The sequence below is a fragment of the Phalacrocorax carbo genome, chromosome 18 (genome assembly GCF_963921805.1).
Source record: "Phalacrocorax carbo chromosome 18, bPhaCar2.1, whole genome shotgun sequence".
Lineage (NCBI taxonomy): Eukaryota > Metazoa > Chordata > Aves > Suliformes > Phalacrocoracidae > Phalacrocorax > Phalacrocorax carbo.
The window spans coordinates 4099531-4118757 of NC_087530.1; the positions used below are offsets into that span (position 1 = coordinate 4099531).

General features: G+C 49.6%; 1 protein-coding gene across 2 annotated transcripts in view; it reads right to left on the reverse strand.

Annotated features, from left to right (window-relative positions):
- The window catches only part of COL5A1 (collagen type V alpha 1 chain), a 159959-nt gene that overhangs the window by 62827 nt on the left and 77905 nt on the right, over positions 1–19227 (reverse strand). For both annotated transcript variants that reach the window (XM_064468953.1, XM_064468952.1), the window contains exons 8-15: positions 17996–18148; positions 17633–17689; positions 13563–13604; positions 13232–13294; positions 5352–5426; positions 3705–3797; positions 709–765; positions 497–550 (exon numbers count right to left, since the gene is read on the reverse strand). In XM_064468953.1, the coding sequence (XP_064325023.1) occupies positions 497–550; positions 709–765; positions 3705–3797; positions 5352–5426; positions 13232–13294; positions 13563–13604; positions 17633–17689; positions 17996–18148 (594 nt within the window). The remainder of the gene's footprint in view (positions 1–496; positions 551–708; positions 766–3704; positions 3798–5351; positions 5427–13231; positions 13295–13562; positions 13605–17632; positions 17690–17995; positions 18149–19227) is intronic.

Genomic DNA, 19227 nt, shown 5'->3' on the forward strand with positions numbered 1-19227 from the left:
CGTGGTTCAAAATACACAGGAAAGGCTCAGGACTGAGCACCTCTGGACAAGAATTGCATGCGTTTATCCATGAGGAAGCTTTTGCCCCACAAGCAGCTCCGTGGGGTGGAGACAAATCACCTCCCCCACCATTAGAAAATGGGAACTTTCCCTTAATGCAGGATTTATTGCTTAGAAGAACAATTTCCTGAGTGTTAGCGAACTCCCCACGCTCCAACCCATCTCGTATTCACAGGACTTCTCTGCGGATGTCTTTGCAGGAAAGGACTCCCACCTGCAGAATTTTACACCATTGGCTGAAAATTATGTCTCGAGTCTGCATTTGGATACCTGAAGGGACATTTCTATGCAAAACAGATGTTCCCACACCTTCCTACTTTCAGCTGGCACAGGATTGCTGAATCGCTCCTTCACAACAGCCTCTAGAGCAGGACGGGCTGCCCCATGCGTTCACTTCCCCCAGATCTCCCCGGTCACCCAATTTGCCCGTGCTCACCTGAGGTCCCATTTCTCCAGCTTCTCCCTTTAGTCCTCCACTGCCGGGGGGTCCCTTTGGACAGAGAATATGATTTATACATTTTTCCACAACAGAGCCAGGAGGAAAATTCATACCATGTTAAGAAAGAGCCATTCAAGCAGGTAAGCCGGAGCATCCGCAGAGCCAACGGCAGCCGGGTCTGCTCCGTCCTTGCTCGCCCGTTCACTTACCATGGGGCCCGGCCGCCCCGTCAGACCCATCGGACCCGCTGGTCCTCTCAGCGCCAGCTGCAACAGACAGAGAAACGCTGCTCAGTTGGTGTCTCACTGGGGCAAAGCCACCATCGTGCCACCAGCCACACGTTCTCTCCGAGAACCGCCAGTCCCCGGAGCAATGTCCATACCCTCAGCCAATTTACCCAAGACGGTCTAACCTGCTGCCCCTCCAACTCCTTTCTGCATCCCCAAATGGGCAAAGCCCCTGGACGGTGCGTGGGTCGGCTGAGACCCACACGGACCTATGCCCCGCCTGCCCGCAGGCACCCTCCCCCCGTACCCCCGCTCAGCACATGAAGGACAAACCCCCCGTATCGACACGTAGAAACGCACCCTGGCCCAGACCCGGGGCAGATGGAGGGGCGAGGAGTTACCTGCATTTAAACCAAATGAGAATCTGCCTCTGCAGGTCAGATCTCCTTTTCCATCATCACGCAGAGACACAATAGAATGGAAGCTTTTGGCAACAAATCATTGAAGGTAAATGTCAAAACTGTGTCTGGAGATGCTACAGGGGTTTGTTCTCATATATTTATGATCCCGGTTCAGTTTAGGAGGATTTTTAATTTATAATCCTTGGAGTTCAATTTTGGAGGATATTCTTCCTTTTGTTTTTGGTTACTTTACTGTTTAACATCCTGCAAACAAAATGACAATTCTACTTGCAACAGGGGGCTTTTAGCTCAATAATTAAGGAGTCATGTAACCATGCATCAAGTCACTAATTTCCATGGCGGGTAATGGGGCTGGTCCGCGCTTTAAAACATCACTCGGACAATTTGTTCCCTCGTGACAATTCAACACTTTAAAAGAGTTGTAATTATCTGTGTACTCCAGTAATTAAAATCTACCCGTGATTGGACTTGGAATGGCATAAATATTGCACAAATGCTAGATTTTGTGGCATCTTTTTACAGCACCCCATTTAAAAGCGAGATGCTCTGAAACGCTGCCGGCTGGGACATGTTCGGTGTCTAATCAAAGCTAAATTTTAAGGCAATAAATCAAGCTAATAATGCAATTAGCAACAATTATAAGAAAAAATAAACTCAAAAAAAGGAAAGAAGATATTCTCTCCCCTGCAGGACTCCTTTTCCATTCCTGCCATATCCTGTAACTTCCCCACAAAAAAAAAAAAGTGTCATTTATTTCCCTTTCTGCTTTGGTATCAGGTTTTTTTAGCAGAAATTGACTGACAATAGGTAGAAGGTAACCAAGAAATTGATTTTCTCCTTTACTGAAATATTCAACATTTCATCCACAGCCCAAAAGTCACCCAGGATTTATTTGTTTTTTAAATTTTTCTCCAAACCTGAAAATTAAAAAAAAAAAACTAGAGAAAAGGGACTTTGAGTGAGGGGAGGGAGGTTCTTTGGTTTTTCATAACAGTCACAACTTTCAACAGGCAGGAAAAAAAAAAAAAAAGAGAACAAAAACAGAGTCTGAGAAAGCAGATGCTTCTCATGAAATGCTCATCTGGTCAAAGTCCCTATTTCCCAGCAAATTGAAATGCTGATGGAAAAATTATAGGCTGCCTTGAAATTAAGACTGACAAGGTAACACCAGAAACATAATCCACCATATTATTCTCAGAGCAAGGTTAATGGACAGGAAAATGCAGTGGCTGGTGGCATCCGGGCCCTGTACTCTGCTGGAATACGTATAAAACCAAACCCCTTGTAGAAGGGGAGTCGGACAGGAACCACAACAGCCCCAGGTAAGCCAAAACACCCTTTATAAGCCTAGAAGGGGCATGCGCCACCCAGCTGGGCAGAGACCTCAATGGACTTTTCTTCACTCAAGGGTGAAATAAATTGCTTTTTAGCCTATTTCAGCAGACCAGCCCAAAAAGCCTGCGCTAAAGTGACCGCCAACAGCTCTGAATAACAGACCGGCTGCGTCCAAGGCGCACGTCCCAGCTGCAGACAGATGTGGGCCTCGGACCCGAGGAGCACACCTAAGCTCTGCCCCTGGATGATCGCACCCGGCAGGGAGAGCAGCGGTGCCTCCGAAGCTGAGTTCCTTCGCAAGCTGCCTCCCTAAACTACCTCATATTTTCCCCTTTACCGCAAGGGTGTGCTTACAGCCAGAATTTGGTCCCTCCTGGGCAAGATTGGGGCAAACACAGCAGGAGGGCACTCATGGGGTGCCCACGCGTTCCCTTCGGCTGTAATTGTGCCTCTTGTGTCAATGATCAAATGTAACTTCAAAGAAGCCCTTTTTGAAGAAAAATTTCAAAGCTGCACTGGCTAGAAATTAAGTTTTATTTTAAACAGATGAATATGAAGCCTTATACACTAAGGTGCACATCTAGTCAAGGAAAAGGAGTTGTACTGGGAATGTGCATGGCCGATCTTGTTTCACCAGCCAGCCTATGTAATAAACACCGCCAGGGATCATCTGGTTATCGATCAGTAAGGTCATCCAAGGAAAAAAGGTTGCATGGATAGTCATCACGTATTCCCAAATAAATATATTAAAGAAAACAAGAAGATTGCAGCTTGACTGTTGAGATTTGTGGAGCTGGGTGTGATGTACACTTAATTACTACATTTTACTGGGGAGGGAAAAGAAAAAAGAGAGGAAACCCCTACAGCACATACCGCAACTGTTCATACAGACTCCCAAAACTGTCGGCATAAACAGCAAACACTACTGAAGCCACCAGGTCCATGTCTACTGGCACCAGCAGAAGGTCCAAGGTCTGTAGGCAATTTAAAACCATGTTTCTAAGGCCTGGCCTACTGCTGGCCATTATTAAAGGCCAAGTCATCCAGATGTCATCCCCTCAAGCCACACAAGCAATTCCACCTCAGATGAGAGGCTGTTACCGCCACCAGAACCACTGATGGTACCAGTATGAAGACAACTCCTCTGACACATTTATTCTGGTCCTCCTCCTCTTTCTCGGGCACCTGCTGCAAAAGGCATCCCCACCTGCCTTCACTTACCCTGGCCTGCTGCAGGATGGCTTGGGCTTGGGCTTCCTGGGCTGAAACGAGAGGTCCTTTGGAGCCAGCATCTCCTCCTCCGCTAAAGCGGAACTGATGGGAACAAGACAAAGAAAGCAGGTCACAGGGATGCTGTTCCTCTGTCCTCAGACCAGCCTGACTCCTAAACAACTCTTTCACAGCATGACCGACCCAACCCCATCACCGCCCTTCCAGACCACCCGATTAACCATCGTGCTCTCAGGTCACCCAGCTCACGGGCACAAACCGATCGTTGCCCACGTCCGCACCCGCGCAGCAAATTCTGCCAGCTCAAAGTAGCGCACAATAAGAGGGATTGTAGGCTCTGAACTGTAAGGACCTCACACGCCACCGTTCAGAACGACATGCAAAGTTCTCACAGGGCTGATATTCCCCGTGCGGATGCTGCTGGCCAGGAGACCCCCGGAGATGGGGTTGCGTCAGGTTATTTGGCTGTAGCTGCCTGTTTGCCCGGGGACGAAGGCTGTATTTCTCAAGTGTGGCAATGTGCTTCAAAGAACAGTTTGGCTTATTGTTCAAGCCAGGATCCTCCAGCACACAAAGGATTTAAAAAAAACGCAAGCATTAATGTTTTATTTTCCCAAGCTTGAAAGGGAAGGAGTTTAACGTTTTTCTTCTGCCTCATCCACCCCCAACAGCTACAAGCCCGCTTTCCAGGACACACACCCTTCTCCTGCCTTAATTGCATGTGTGTTTGGGGTTTTGCAGGAAGGACTCTCCAGGCTGCAGAACCTACTTGGACAGCTCTTTCACCTCCATTTCACCTCTGCATTTCACTTGGTTGGCGCTAAGTATATGACCACACGAACCTGGCAAGGATATTCAAAGAGATGCAATTTATAGGCCTATGATTGGTTGCTGTAGGGGCCAACAAATGTATTGTAATGGCCAGCTAAGCTCCATGTGGAGCACTTGGCCCGGGCTGTCCTAGGCACCCTGCCAGGAACCTACACAAGTATCACCCTACCATTTGGAGCCCGTACAAGAGTGCTGTGGTTTTTCACTAAAGACTCTTTCCCTTTGGTACCTCACCACTTATTTTCAGCATCTGGTTTCCTTAGGGCTTTCTCACATCAAAGCAGACACAAAATATAACCATTCCTTTGGCATCCCAGGACCAAGAAGGCTGACTCTGTACTTGCTACCTTTTGTAGGACAAAAAAACCAATGCAAATTAATCACTGGTCATCAGAAGAGACCAGTTCGTTCAGGTGCTTACAGTTTTGTCACCTGCTTTGAAGAGCTGTTAGAGGTTCCTCACTGTAGGAGGGAGGGTTCTGCCTGGAAGTTGGCCCCTTGGAGGTGTCTTCAGTCACTTCTTCATGACTTTCACTCTCCAACACCATGCCCAGTCAGAAATACTTATTTATCACTTCTGGAAATGTTAACCTACCTGCCCCTGTGCTTTTGACCAGTGAAGAAGTTACAGTGCTTTACAAAAAGTAAATTTACAAAGGGAACCATCCAGATCCATCTTTTATACCAAGGAAAAGGTGTCCTTGGTGTAAAAGAGATGGGAGGCTTCTGCAAGAACAGGCACTAAGCAGCAGCAGAGCCAAGAAGCCCGACTCGTTTAAATGCTTTTTTATTTACACTTGTACTTACAGGCAACATAAGCATTGTCCCTGGTGGTCCTGGTAAACCATCTGCTCCTGGAAGACCTGGGCGACCGGGTGGTCCCTACAGGAAGAAGAAATAAAAATAAACTTCTATAGCGTCATTTTAGTCATGTCCACGCATAAGTAGGCATGGCTGTAAATGCATATGTCACGATACAGAAGGTTCCCTGTCTCGACAGGCAGGCGCTGAGCACGTAAGCATCCCAAAGCTACAGCAAATTTGTGGAAGCGCATCCGTGAGCGCACACAATTTTTCTTAGTAATTTCCTTTTCTTACATCCTGGCCCCCGTATTTCCAGGGTCTGCCATATGCAATTTTCCAGCAAGCAATAAAAGCCTCTGCAATATTCCAAGTTAATGGAATCTATGTTTAGTTGGGTCTGTTAAAACCTATTAAAAATGCATATGAAAATTCATAACTCGGGTCAGCAAGACAGAAATGTGGAAAGATAAATACGTTTCTGTACATGTTCAGTCATTTGGGTCATTCCATTTTTCTCTCTTCTGTCTTTTTTTTTTGGTCCTGTGAGGCTACTTCCATCTACAAGGGAGTGATCCTGTCAGTGGCTGTAAATCAGCAGAACTCTGAGGATCTCAATGGAGCTGTACTGATTAACATCAGTTGAGTATCTTTAACTTGTACTAAAGAAACAAGTATGCAGTAAAAGATCTATTGATGAAGCTATAAATAATCAAATATGGCCAATTTTCCTAAGACAGCCCATAGGTTATTTGTATTCCCAACTGCGTACTTGGCAAAAAGTTTAAGTTAACCCAAATTTGCACATCCATCCAGCAGTCCTACGTGCAAACGAGGATGACATCCAACTACTCAGCGTGCATGCCTAATTTTCACACCAGCTCAAGGAGCTGAAGGCAAGAGTGACTTGATCACGTCCCAGTGAGGCTGAGAGGAGCCACGGTGCTCATTTCATGGCAAGACAGACAGGACCGTCTGGCCAACAGCTCAGGCTTGAGCACTTGGACGTTCCCTATTTAGCAAACACCATAATAACTCCATCTGTGGAGGGCCAAAGCTCTTAGGTGGGCAAGCAACAACCAGCTATGTTAATTCTCGCTCTCTTCAGCCTGCCTGAAGCCCTCCAGCCTACGCAGACACCAAACAAAAGTAAAAATAAACTCCTGCCACAAGTCACAGACGTATATGGATACGCTACAGGGGCACAGAAGAGCCAGACCTTGCCCCAAAGTCACATACTCACCCCACAAGGCAAAGGGAGGTAGATAAAGGTGGGAAAGGGAGGAGGAAAAAAGAAATAGGTAACAAAGTCCCTAAAAATCAGACCATTTAAGAAAAACAACGAAACAAAAACATTTTGTGTGTTATCCTTGCCCCAGTGCCTTTCAGCAGGACCTTGGTACATCGCCTTGCATCTCTCATCTTTGCTCCCTCCTCATCCATTCCCTCTATGCCATGTTCAACTTCACATTTCCTTTGTCGTCTCCCTCTTAAAAAGGAACCCAAACCATTCAAGCCAAAGTTTCAGACGCTAAATTAGAGCCCAGCACCAGGGTGGGAGCGAAGAGCTGCCGCTGCTCCACCCTGCCCCAGCCCGCGCATCACTGCAGCCGGGCTGTGGCCAGACCTGCACCGCAATTACAGGGCAGAGCAGTGCTGCGGACAAGGTCTGCACCGCAACCAGCCCGGAATAACAACACTGCTCCCAGCGCTGCAGCAGACAGCACTGCAGCCAGTGATTTATCAGGAAAAAAAAAACCCCAACCATCAGCTCCCTCAGCGCCAAAGGGAGACTGCGTAACGCACCAGCCCATCCATTTTTCAAGACAAGCTCATGATGTTACATTCATGCTGTTTACTTAGTCTGGCTGACACCAGAGTCCCTGACTCCGCTGATGAGGTGCAAAGGGCAGTCCCATCTGTTGGAGCAGAAGCACAATAAATATTTTAAGCCAGACTCATTTTATATAATAAACTTTCTTCCCTCTCTCTCTTTCTCCTCTAACTCCGGTCCTGCGTATGATGGATCAGGAACGAGCTTGTTTATCTCTCTGGGTGTACTCTGCCTGACAAATGTTGATGCGACGTTTTTCTACTTAAACGCCTCTTTTTGTTTCAGGTTGGGTGTGTGAGGTCTTTTCCCTTGTGGGGTTGGAGCAGTGGGGGGCAATAGTATGGAGGAAAATCAAACACATAAAGCACTTCATAAATTTAAATTCATGAATGCCTTTAAGAAAAGCAGCACGCCAGACTCTCAGTTGGTGTAAATCTATGTCACTCTCATTATGTAAATAGAGATTTGCTGATATATAGCAGTTGGGGACGGGGACTTCAACTTTCATTTGGTGCAGTGCTCTAAAATGCCATGCTAAGCGCAAACAGTAATGCAATATTTCAAGGGAACGTTGAAACTGAAGCCTCGGTGCGTTGGTGCTCAGGCTCCTCAAGTAGGAGACAGTGACAGACAGAGCGGTGCCCAACAGCCCACAGTACTGAGCCTCAGCATTTGCTTCAAGCGTCGCTCTCTAGGATTATTTTTCTGCCATGTTCAGCCCTGGTCAGAAAATTACACAAGAGAAGATCTTTCTTGCAGTGTCTGGGGTCTTCTAGGTAAGGCAGCGCTTGTCATCTGATGGAAAAAGGGCACCCTGAAAACCTCAAGCTTTTCAGAAGCCCAGTAAGGACTGCAGGGATCCTTACAGAAGAGAGAAGAGGAGGCTGAGGGGAGCCCTCCTCGCTCTCTGCAAGTGCCTGAGCGGGGCTGGAGTGGGGGGGGGTGGTCTCTTCTCCCAAGTCACCAGTTATAGGATGAGAAGAAACAGCTTCAAGCTGCATCAGGGGAGGTTTAGGTTGGAGATTAGGGAAAATTTCTTCACTGCAAGAGTGGTCAGGCCCTGGCACAGGCTGCCCAGAGAGGTGGGGGAGTCACCATCCCTGGGGGGGTTCAGAAAACATGTAGACATGGCACCTGGGGACATGGTTTAGGAGACATGGTAATGTTGGGTTGGCGGTTGGACTTGATGATCCTGGAGGTCTTTTCCAACCTTAATGATTCTGTGATTCTGTTATGCTTCTGAGACGCTAAACTGTTCTCAGGGGCATAACTCCTTTGGGACGCAATGACTGTATGGTCTTGCAAGATGTAGCTACTGCTTTGCGACCAGCCTTCCCCAGAGACATGCTGACCAAGCCCAGAGCACCCAGGCACCCCAGACTCCCAACCGTCAGTGACAGAGCTGCAGTTTGCTCTAATGCTGCAGCTCATCTCGTTCAAAGGAACACATTTTCCTACTTTCTTCATTCCCATGAAATAGCTCTCTGGTCTCCCAAGTGCCATATTTTCTTCTTCCCACTGCTCGAAGAAACATGCCCAAGTCATCCTAAACCATCCTCCCCCCCACACGAGTCCTCTGAAACCTCCCACAAACAGGCTGCTCTGCAGCTTTGCCGGTGATGTAAGCTCTTCTTCGCATTGTAAAATAACTGGGATAAATGAACAAACTGGCACGATGAATAAAACAGAGCTAAATGAGTGTTGGCCAATATTAACATAGCTGAATATTGTTGGCATATTAATTCAGTGCACCTGCCCGATTGCAAATAAAAAGTCTTTCTATCAGATGCAGGCAGAGGAAATGTTCCTCACTGTACACATAAGTGTCATGTAAATTCATGAGCTATGCACAGGGTTAATAATAAACAAATTACAAGAGGAGCTGCTCTAATTGAAAAGGAATATTTTAATACAGTTGCAGTTCCTGCCTCTGCAAGTTCATCACTTCTCTATGCTCAGTATGCTGTATTACATTTTGTTCTGGACACTTTGAAAAGCAGGATGTGCCGTCTGTGCTAGAATGCAAATTACGCCTTTCATTTCAGTGTGTGGAGCAGCATCATCCGGGACTGTGTGTCTGCCGCTGATTGGCTTTGCACGGCCGGTCAAGAGGAGCCCGGCCAGCAAATGCCTCCATCTGCCCGGACAAGTGGCAGAGATGCAGACTCCCTTGTCACCAGGGCCAGCATCCAGTCTGCCAGGCAAGCGAATTCTTTGGAGCAGAAGCAGCAACTCAAGGGGAAAAGAGAAAGCGTGTAGGACCCCCGCAGAATGAAGACCCACCAAGAGCCCGATGAAGCCAAACAGCTCTCCTGACTAATCCTATACCACTGCAAGATGCAAACCACTGCTGGGACCTTGCCCAGCTTGCCCATCCTCTATGAAGTCTGACACCCAAGGATGCAGAGCCCTGCCTTGGTCCTTCCGCCAGGGTAGTGCAGGAGGAGCCTTGAGGTGTCTCAAGGGTTCAGCCCACCTCTCTGAGCGGTGGCCCTGGCTCCCGGCCGTGAGCTGAGCCCACAGCTGTGTTTTGACTTTCTGAGGTTGCAGGCACCTATTGATGGAGCACAGTTAGGGCTTCTCGTTCTCAGTCACGTCACAAACACAAGTAACGTTATTACTGTTGCATCAAAAACCAATAAATACACCAGGACTGTAAATGAGGTGGGGTCTTTACAGCAATGCTCCAGGGGGGGATGCGGGAGCACAGCGGCCACCATACTCCAGCCAGGGATCAACAAGGCAAAGAGCCTTAATGAAAAACAAACAAACAAACCCCAAACCAAACCAGGGCCCAGGTTAGGGTCATTGCCACAAGAATGCCCCAACACCCAAGTAATCTCCTCAAATATACCTTAAAACTGCAGCAGACGCATCCCAGTGCAGGCCAGCAATGATTTTATTTCTCTCTGTGGTTGTACTGTGCAACCTGAAAGCCATCGGGCTGGGAGGTGAATAATTACGGTTTGGAGCCAGCTGGTTGCTTTGTCCTGCAGCGGGCAGCAACGCTGGGAACGCAACCCCTCCTGCCCGTGCCCCCGGGGAAGGCAGCCAGGCGCTGGGGGGTCCCAAATACACCCCCATGGGATGTAATTTGGAAGAGCACCGATGTGCAGAGGGACAGTTTCCCACCTCTTGGTTATTGCAGATGAGCAGGTGGGACAGGGAACCACCTCGATGGGTGGGAGGGAATGACAGCAAGGGCAGCGCTAGGGAAGGACAACAGCTCAGGGGTACACAGGACAGAAAAGGGAACACAGGTGGATTTTAAAAGTCCAGGACTGTTTACCAGAAGGGGTCAACACCAGCTTAAAAAAGGGCTTCTGCAAGTTAAAAGAACAGTGGCTCAGCCTCCACTTAACCCGTGCAAGGAGCAGGGCCAGAAAGGGCTTAGGGAAAAATATTCAGCCTTCCTATCTAATTGCTGTAGTTATATTTTGATACATCCCTTCCTGCGTCCTGGTGTATAACCGTGCTTGGTCGCTTCCAGAGCTGCCTCGGCTGGTGTTGCCGCGCCCGCAGCCAGCCCAGGAGTAAGAAGAAATGAAAACCAGAGGGTTTGAGGCACACCTGATGGCGACCACAGAGGAAGCCACAGCAAACCTCTGGCATCACTCCAGCGTTAAAAACGAGGCCAAGGTGAGGTCCTCGGTAGCACAGAGATCTTGTCCTGATCCTCTGCAACGGGTTTAATTCTCTCTCCTATTCTTTCTGGGTCTTAGGTTACTCAATTAAGACAAAAAAGAAAGTTTGAAAAAAAGAGATAAGCAAGGCCACAACATGAATCCTTAGCAGCAGTTGCAGCAATTAGCTGTGCTAAGATGCACATCAGAAGAAAACAAGACCCCTTATCTGTCCAGATCTTCCTGTTTGAACCTGGTCATCAGCTTTTCCTACCTTGTCTGGGCAGAACTGAACCAAAATCTGCCAGCAGAGTAGGAAGCCCTACAAACACAGAGAGCCTGGGCCACCCCGGCTTATCCTGCTTGGGCAACTGGGATGTGGTTCCCCCCCTGGAAACCAGCTGCTGGGTCGGCGGAGGATGCTGCCATGAGCCTGCCATGGGTAACGGGCTGCCTTATCTGGCAGAAAAACGTGCTCAGGACGGCAGCGATCCGGTTAGGGAAGCGTTTGCTGATCAGCGCTCCCTCCCTCGGAAGGGCGGGCTGCCTTTGCCGGGTGACAGCACTGACAGCGGCGGGACGCTGCCTGTTCAGGCGCATCTCCCGCGATCGGCGTCACTGCCGCTCTCCTCCCTCCAGCGCTTTCCAGGAGAAACTCTGGAAAACCAGACCTCCAATCAAGCCTGTCTGCAGAAACCTACCTGCAGGCACAATTTTTGCCCTTTTTGCTAGCAGGACTGTTGGGATGCCTCAGGCCACATCGAGCCACAGGTGGAGGCTGGCACCAGGGCTGCTGGGAGCCCTGCTCCCCAGATGAAAAAGCAGCACACTGGGAGCTATCTTGAAAGCACATTTGACTGCACTCAACCTCAAGAAGTGCCAAGGCACCGAAACAGTGCCAAGCTCTAAGCTCCGTTTGTTTTGCTCACAAAAACCTGCTGAAATCAATTAATTTACTCACGCGAGACGACTGCTGCTGGTACACGCCTCCCTGTGCCCCTGCTGCACCAGCCTGCAGCCCCACACGCCGCTCTGCTGGGCTGCACCGAGACAGGACCTGCTCTTCTCCTGCCAGCACAGCCCTAATTTTGGTGCTCCATCACCCAAACCAGTAATGCTTCAGGGCGCTGCGTGCACTTCTCTAGTTTCAGACCCAAACCAAGCTGCTCTGGCACTCAAGGCTGATCCCACCTCGGTCCCTGTGCAAAGCCAGAGCCTGTCTGTGCTATGGTGAATCTTCCACTAGATGTCAGGCCAAAATTCCCACTGGGTGCAGGGCTGGGAGCTGCGCCTGGTCCCCATCTGCCCAGGCAGCTGCGCACGGGCACCCGCTTGCCTGGCTGCCTCTGCCAGGGAGGGGGAATAGGCATGAACTGTGGGCGCAAAACAAGCAAATGAGGTGTGTATTGGTATGAGGATCATTTCAGAGACTCGGCTCAAGGTGTGAGGAGAGCGGGCTTTAACGTTCTGCATTGCCAAGTACGGAGATCGCCGCTCAAACAGTGCTTGTGCACCACTTACTGACCCGAGGCTCAAGTTCAGCAGCTCCCAAAACACAGGTTATCCCTGACCCCAGGTGAGGACTCAGCCATAATGAATAAACATGCAACTCTGACCAAAGGGCGGTGCTAAACTATGGGATTTGTGGTCACAGTCCACAAAAATGCTTGGGAGCAGCTGCCTTCGATGAGACACCCCGAAGCTGGAGGCCTCTGCAGACAGTGGCTGCTAGGGACAAAAGTGATTTAAAGTAATGTCAAAGCCAGACGTGCAAAACCTAAGTGACTGCATTGCTGAAGCACACAGATCAGTCTCTAGTGCTTGCTGCTACAGACTGGTAATCCACCTACGGACAAGGCGAGGTGCTGCACAAGAGCCACCTTCCCACCAGGAGCAGCCTCAGACACAAAGCAAGTGAAAGGAAAGACCCGCAGCAGGGGCGCTGGCGTGACCCTGGCACCATCCCGGACCCAAACAGAAACAAACCCTCTACCAGGCCTCGCGACACCAGCTGGAACGGGGACGCAGAATCACCGCTGAACTTCACCTTACCGTGCTAGGAGCTATTCTGTGCGTTCACTTACCCTGTTTTCCCAGTGCCACAGCCCAGTTCCCGCACTGGGATGACCAGCCATGTGCCAGAGGGTGCAAACAGAGAGCAGAGGGTTTGTCAGCCTTACTCATAGTTTTAGCCTGGAGAAAACTGCTTAATATATTTGACCAGCATAGCTGTTCCCCAGCCCTTTGCCCCTGGATGCAAAGGTCTGCCCTGCACCCTACCATAAGCTCCTTTTGGGGCTGACTCAGAGGAAACTGCTATTTCAGGATGAGCGGTATTTTAGGGTTCCAGTGATACAACACAGTCCTGCTTTGCACGCACAAAACAACCCAAGGCTTCAGCCAAAGAGGGGAAAAACACGGGTACTCACTCTCTCCCCAGGGTCACCCATTAAGCCCACGGGTCCAGTTGGTCCTGGAGGTCCTGGAAGGCCCTAGCATAAAAAAAGATAGGAAAAAATAAGCCACGAAAGGAAAATGTGTTATTATTTGTAACATATTTGTACAATGAGCAGGAAAAGAATTAGAGATTTCTGTTTATTTTTGCACCAGAAAATCGACCCCGAAGCGCTCTATACACATGCATGGCATATGGAAGCAATAGATCCCGAGAACAGCTGTGTGCTGAGCTCTCCACATGCATCCAGTGCCCTGGAGCCGCACACATCCTTCAGTACAAGGTGTAGACAAAATGCCACTTACTGCTGGGCCTTCGGGACCGGGTGGGCCTTCCACCAGCATACCCTAAGCAAGAGGAAGGAAAAAAAGGGGGAGTTAGCAAGGCACTTCCTCAAAGCCACTTTGACTACAGGGGCTGGAAAGCCCAATGATTTACCTATTCTTAAATATTTCAGGCCTTGCTGCTAGGTCTAGACATTCCAGAGCTGAAGGGTTTCCACCCTCTGGATGACTCCTGTGTCCCCATTGCACAAAAGGCACTGCCCATTGAAAAGCCAAATACTGACTATTTGTGTCACGGAGGGCACGCCAGAACAGCCCTTTCCCCCAGCACCAAGCCCACCCTCACCCCAGCACAGGGTCGCCTTCCTAACCACAACCCTTTTCCCTTAGCTCATGGCCAGGCAAAGGGCAAGCCCTAGGGCATGGCCAGCCCCGATGGGGCTGGAGCAGAAGAGCTCCTCTTCAGGAAGAAGCTGTTTCTAGACCCAGGCAGCTGAAAAAAAAATTTATCATCAAATTGCAAGGGTTTTTTTTCTTTTTTTTAAATTACTTTCCCAGCAGACTGCATGCTGTGATTTACTCTGTGTACCTAGGAAATCACTGTGTGGGCAAAATGGTAGAATAATGTTATTCCATTCCTTTTAATCTAAATATTTTGTCATAACTTTAAATCAGGTCTATCATGTACTCAGTAGAATTGAGCTTTTTTTTTTTTCCCCCCTCATGGGTATGTAAGAGGCAGAAAAGAAACCTCTCCATAAACCTGGCAAACGCCTTCCAGAAGGCATCGGGACGATCTGTTGGGAAGAGCCCCACAGCAAGCACTGCCCTTTTATCTCTGGACCAGTGACCGTGCCCCCGGCAGCACCTGGGTTGAGCCAAAGCAGTCCCAGCTCACCTGTAGCAAACGGGGACATTTTCCCTATGGGATGAAATCAGCCTGTAAAAATCCGTAGATAAGCAGTTGGCTCGCATAGGAGAAGCCCGGAGGAAGCAAGTACAGGGGCTGGTCTTGGGTCACCCTTGGCTGGTCCCCTGGGCTCAGACTCCAGTGCCAAAAGCCTCAGCTGACCCCACGGCAGCCACTACAGCAGGCAGGGCTGAGCTGAACAAATCTGAAATGTCTAGAGGAAAATCCAGGCATTCCTGCCCCAAAAGCCAGAGTCTCTAAGTCCAGAGGAGCAAATAACGGGGTAAAACATGCTGCCATGAGCCGTTCCCGCTTCCATTAGCGGGATGCACGTTTCCACACCGCTAACGCATGGCCAGCACTATCTTCTGTCCCTCCCAGTGTCTATACTACTCATTATTGCCTCGTTTAAAATCTGGCTTCCTCTTCATTTGGATGTGTTAGGGGAAATTTTCTGCTGCTGTCATCACAGAAGCCTCTGTGCAATTGTTCTCCAACAGCAAAGCTGTTTGGTCGTGGCCTTTGCCCCGTGCCCATTTTGACAGCACTTTCACCCTGCCACGGAGACACTGCTCTCTTCTGGCTGGGGTTAGGGGTGAACCCTACATGTCATTCCTCCGACCCGCACTAACTGCGAACTATTTGCTGTGGGAGGCTACCGAGAAGAGGGAAGCTCTGCTGATGGAGAAGGTGTCCCCCCGGACATCCTCTAAGCACTGGCTCCTTTTCAGACACATGATGAGGACGTTGCACAGGAAACCCCAGAGACCCCAGCAAGCCTTTCCCCCATAGGGACACCCCAAGGTCCCTCCCCGTTGAGACCAGCGATGGCACGTTTTGGTGTTGCAGGCTCCAAAACAGAAACTTGTCTCTGGGCTGGTGCAGAGAGCCACAGCCCTCACAGGTCTCCCCAGGACATTTTTGGGGTGCTGGGTGCCAGCATTACCACGGTCTGAGCACGCACAGCACCGAGGCTCTGCTTCCCATGGCCTCGGCACGCCTCTCCACGTGGGGGAAGAGCCTGGGCTAATTAGCCAATTCGCAGTGCAAACATCCTCGGCATCTTCCCGTATTTATCTGCTGGTTTATGTTGAGCTCTAGCTTTAGGGACATCTGGAGATTCTCCTCGGTGAGAAACCTCCACTGTTTATATGACTGCTCATCATCAGGAGCAATGGAAATACGGGAGGGTTTTGGGACCAGGATCATGTGGGGATGCCACCGAGGGCAACTGCCTTGGGTGTAGCAAGGAAACCGTGGATTGGGGCTGTCCCAGGGGAAAACAGGGTGTTGTTTCCACTCAACACCCAGGTGCTACCCACAAGGGAAGCCAATATCACAGAAACAGCCTAAAAGATGGCTGCAACACAGAAAGGTGCCATGAAAAGGCTGATCAAACCCTCTCCGAAGGCAGGTGCGAGCACCAGGGTCCCCCACGAAGGGCAGAGGGCTTTGAGGAGTGAAGGCAGCCTGGTGCCTCCAGAGCTGGGATGCAGGGGGTCCCAGCCATCCCTGGCTTCATCCCTCCTTGCCCTGCGCCTGTGCTGCTCCGCTGCCTCCAGCGAGCGTCAGCACAGAGCAAGGATTGAAGGATGGGTGGTTTGAATGAAAAGGAGAGAAAATCCAGCAGAATCTGACTCCTGCGTTTGGTTTTTCTTCCTCCTCTGCTGCAGCTCCCATCAAAAAAAAAAAAGAAAAAGAGCTAAAGAACGCAGCAAATCTGAATTTCTCTCTGCTGAAGAGGAACCGCACGGAGAAGGAAAAGGCGGCATTTGGTCTTGTTTACTTTCTGGCAAAAGCTATACATGCTCCAGTGTTTTGAAATAGTGAAGGCGGCCAAATTCTTTCTGGATGATTAAATTTAACTATTTTGTTCGCTTTGTGGCATTTCAGATTGGTTCTGGACAGGGCAGGCTGGGTTTCTGTCATCGTCTTTGTGCGGTTCGGCTGCCCCCCGCCCTTCCCTCACCTCTGATAAGCAAATCGCTCACTCCTTTTGTTTGCAGAGCGAGAACAAGTCCCAGAAAGGAAGAGAAGGAAGGAAAGGTCAGAAACGCTTTTATAAAGCACTCGGTTCAGGCTTTTCAAGCCCCAGTGCTGCACCCCAGCTTCTCCCCGGCCTCCCTCCCCCTCCCATAATCTGCAAAAGTGTCGGGCAAAGGAAGAAAGGGAGGAAGAATTAAAAGAAAAAAATAATGGTCTCCGAGTGATGGGAAGTGCTGCCACGACACTGGGCGCCGCGCTGGCCCTCTGCCAAGGAAAATTAGGTTAATTGAGCTGCTGGTGTGCAGCGAGCTTGCGCTCGGCCCCTCGGGGACGAGGCTCGGGGGGGACAGTTATAAGGAACTGAAGCCCTGTTTCCAGCCCAGGGCAGAGCAGACATAGGGGTGCCTCCCCATCCTGACCCACAGCGAGGGACAGACACACGGCCATCAACCAACAGCCTCTTGCTCCGCTCAGCGGGCTCCTCTGAGCAAACACCAGCCGTCCTCACCGTGAGGGCAGCTGGGGAGCGGCTCCGTCCCACCCCACGGGGGTGCACTAGTTGGGCACCCGTATTTTTTGCAGACTGCAAAGGGCAGTTTAGAAAGAAAAACAACCTCAGAAACAGGCCAGGGCAGAATCGTAAAGAGAGAGAGTGCTGGGTCCCACTCCCCGGACAGCACAGGGTTTCTCTGAAAGCTGGTGGGACGCAGGCGCAGGAGCAAAGCTCTCCTCTCCCACAGCTGCGTGCAGGGAGAAACCTTTTCATTTCCACAGAGATGAACCCATTAGTTGCACAATTAAAGCCGCCCAAAGCTGCAAGCTCAGGTCAGGATATGACCTGGCCACCGGCTGCAGGCGCCCAGGGGAGAGGGTTCGCTGCCGAGGCGGGGGCGGCGAGACATGCCCTCTGCCTAATGCTTCGGTTCTAAAAGGCCTAAGGTTTTCTTTTGGTAAATGAGAGATTTCATGGGGAATTTTGTACTTCCTTCATAATTTAGGTCACTTCTTGAAGTTTTTGTTTTAAAAAAAATACAGTATTTTATATTAAAAGTTTTTAAATGAACCAAGTAATTCTTCCATGGGAAGTTTTCCTCCCAGCTGTACCACTGAGAGCACCAAGCCATACCGAACGTACCCCTTGTACCTTTTTCCTTGGGAAAAAAAACCACCCACGAAAACACCAGATGGTCCTTACCGGCTCGATAATCGCAGGCTCCCCCTTCTGTCCTTTCTCGCCCCGTGGGCCACCGATCTGTAGCACACAAGGGAAACACAAGGCCAGACAGTCAAAGAGGACATCGCCTGCATCAACATCATCACTCTGAGCAAGAACAGGAGATCCTGGGGCAACTTCTGCCACCGAAGGACTGCTGACGCTCGTGTAGGAAAGAAACGGGGCACCTCCTCCCCGGCTCGTGCAAAACACCACATGGCAGGTGGATGAGTCCACGCGAGATGCTCTCGCTGGCTTTTGCGTTGCTAATCTCCTTGCTATCAATTATTGGAATGCAAACACTTTGAACTAGGCTTATCCTTGATGGAAAATGGATTCCCTTACCCCTTCGTAGATGGTGTCCTGGTTAGCAGGCATGCCGGGGCCGATATCAGGAGAGACTGTTCGGTCGTAATAGTTATCGTAGTAATTCCCATCGTATTCTTTTATTGTTTCCTCAGTGAAATCTTTATCCAGGTCATCTCCTCCTTGAGCAGGCTGGAAGCAAAAGAGCAGCAACGTGTCAGGCTGCAAATCTCTCTAGGCTGCACACACTGGTACTATAAGGGGAAGACTGGTTTTTGCAAAGTGAGGACGCTTTATAACAGTTGCAAAGAAAAAGCATAGGAAAAGTTGAATTCTGGAGTTTTAAGGTTTCCAGTGACCTCCAAGGGTCTTCTCCAATAGCAGGGAAGGATGGGAGGATGTTTATGTCAAAGCGTACACCCTGGCTTTCCCTGGGATTTCTCTGTCGCTACCTGAAATAACACTGTGAGTGTAAAAGCTTGAGCAAGGAAAAAACCCCACTGCACAAAGCAGCCGCTCACGTCAGGGGGGCCCTGCAAACTCTAAAGGCCTAAAGAAAGCAGGATGGAAGTTTCGAACTCCAAGCCCTACTCATCTCCCACAGCCTCAGTATTGGAGACGCTGGATTATTAAGCGTAAAAAGTCACACATCCAGTCCCATATTTCCGATGCACATCGAAGGCACAAACGTGTCACTACGAGTATCCAGTTACAGGACAAAATGTGGGAAAACCCAAGTTCACATCTACGAAAACCTCCTGTTCGTTTAGTCGGGGCTTCAAGTTGTGATTGTGCTCGTCCGAAGAGCAGAAGCAGAAAGTTTTACAAATCTGATGCGTTAATCCCTGAATCCTCACAGCAACAGATGCCGTGGACCACAGGCAAGGACACCCAGACAGGTGTCAGAATTTCCTTGCCTCATTCCATACCCCTGTGCTTCCTGCAGCCTGGCAGGCAACCGTCTCTTGGCGTCCTTTACTGAGCAGCGCTGTAAAGAACAACATGTGCCGATGATATTTTTTTGTTGTTGTTTCTTTCCCATCCAGGTAATGACCAAAACGGTCCATAACTTAAATTATTTCCAGTGCTTCCCAGAGAAATTATCTCACTACTACGAATTCAAAATCATCTAAATGCCACCACCACTTCCAGACCTTGTTTCTGTGCCAAAACTGCTCAGAACCCATAAGCGCGAGCATCTGTATCTAAATTCAAGAGGTTTTAAAGTAAGAATAAGCCTAGCACTAAGGCAATCACAGCTCTGCCACCTC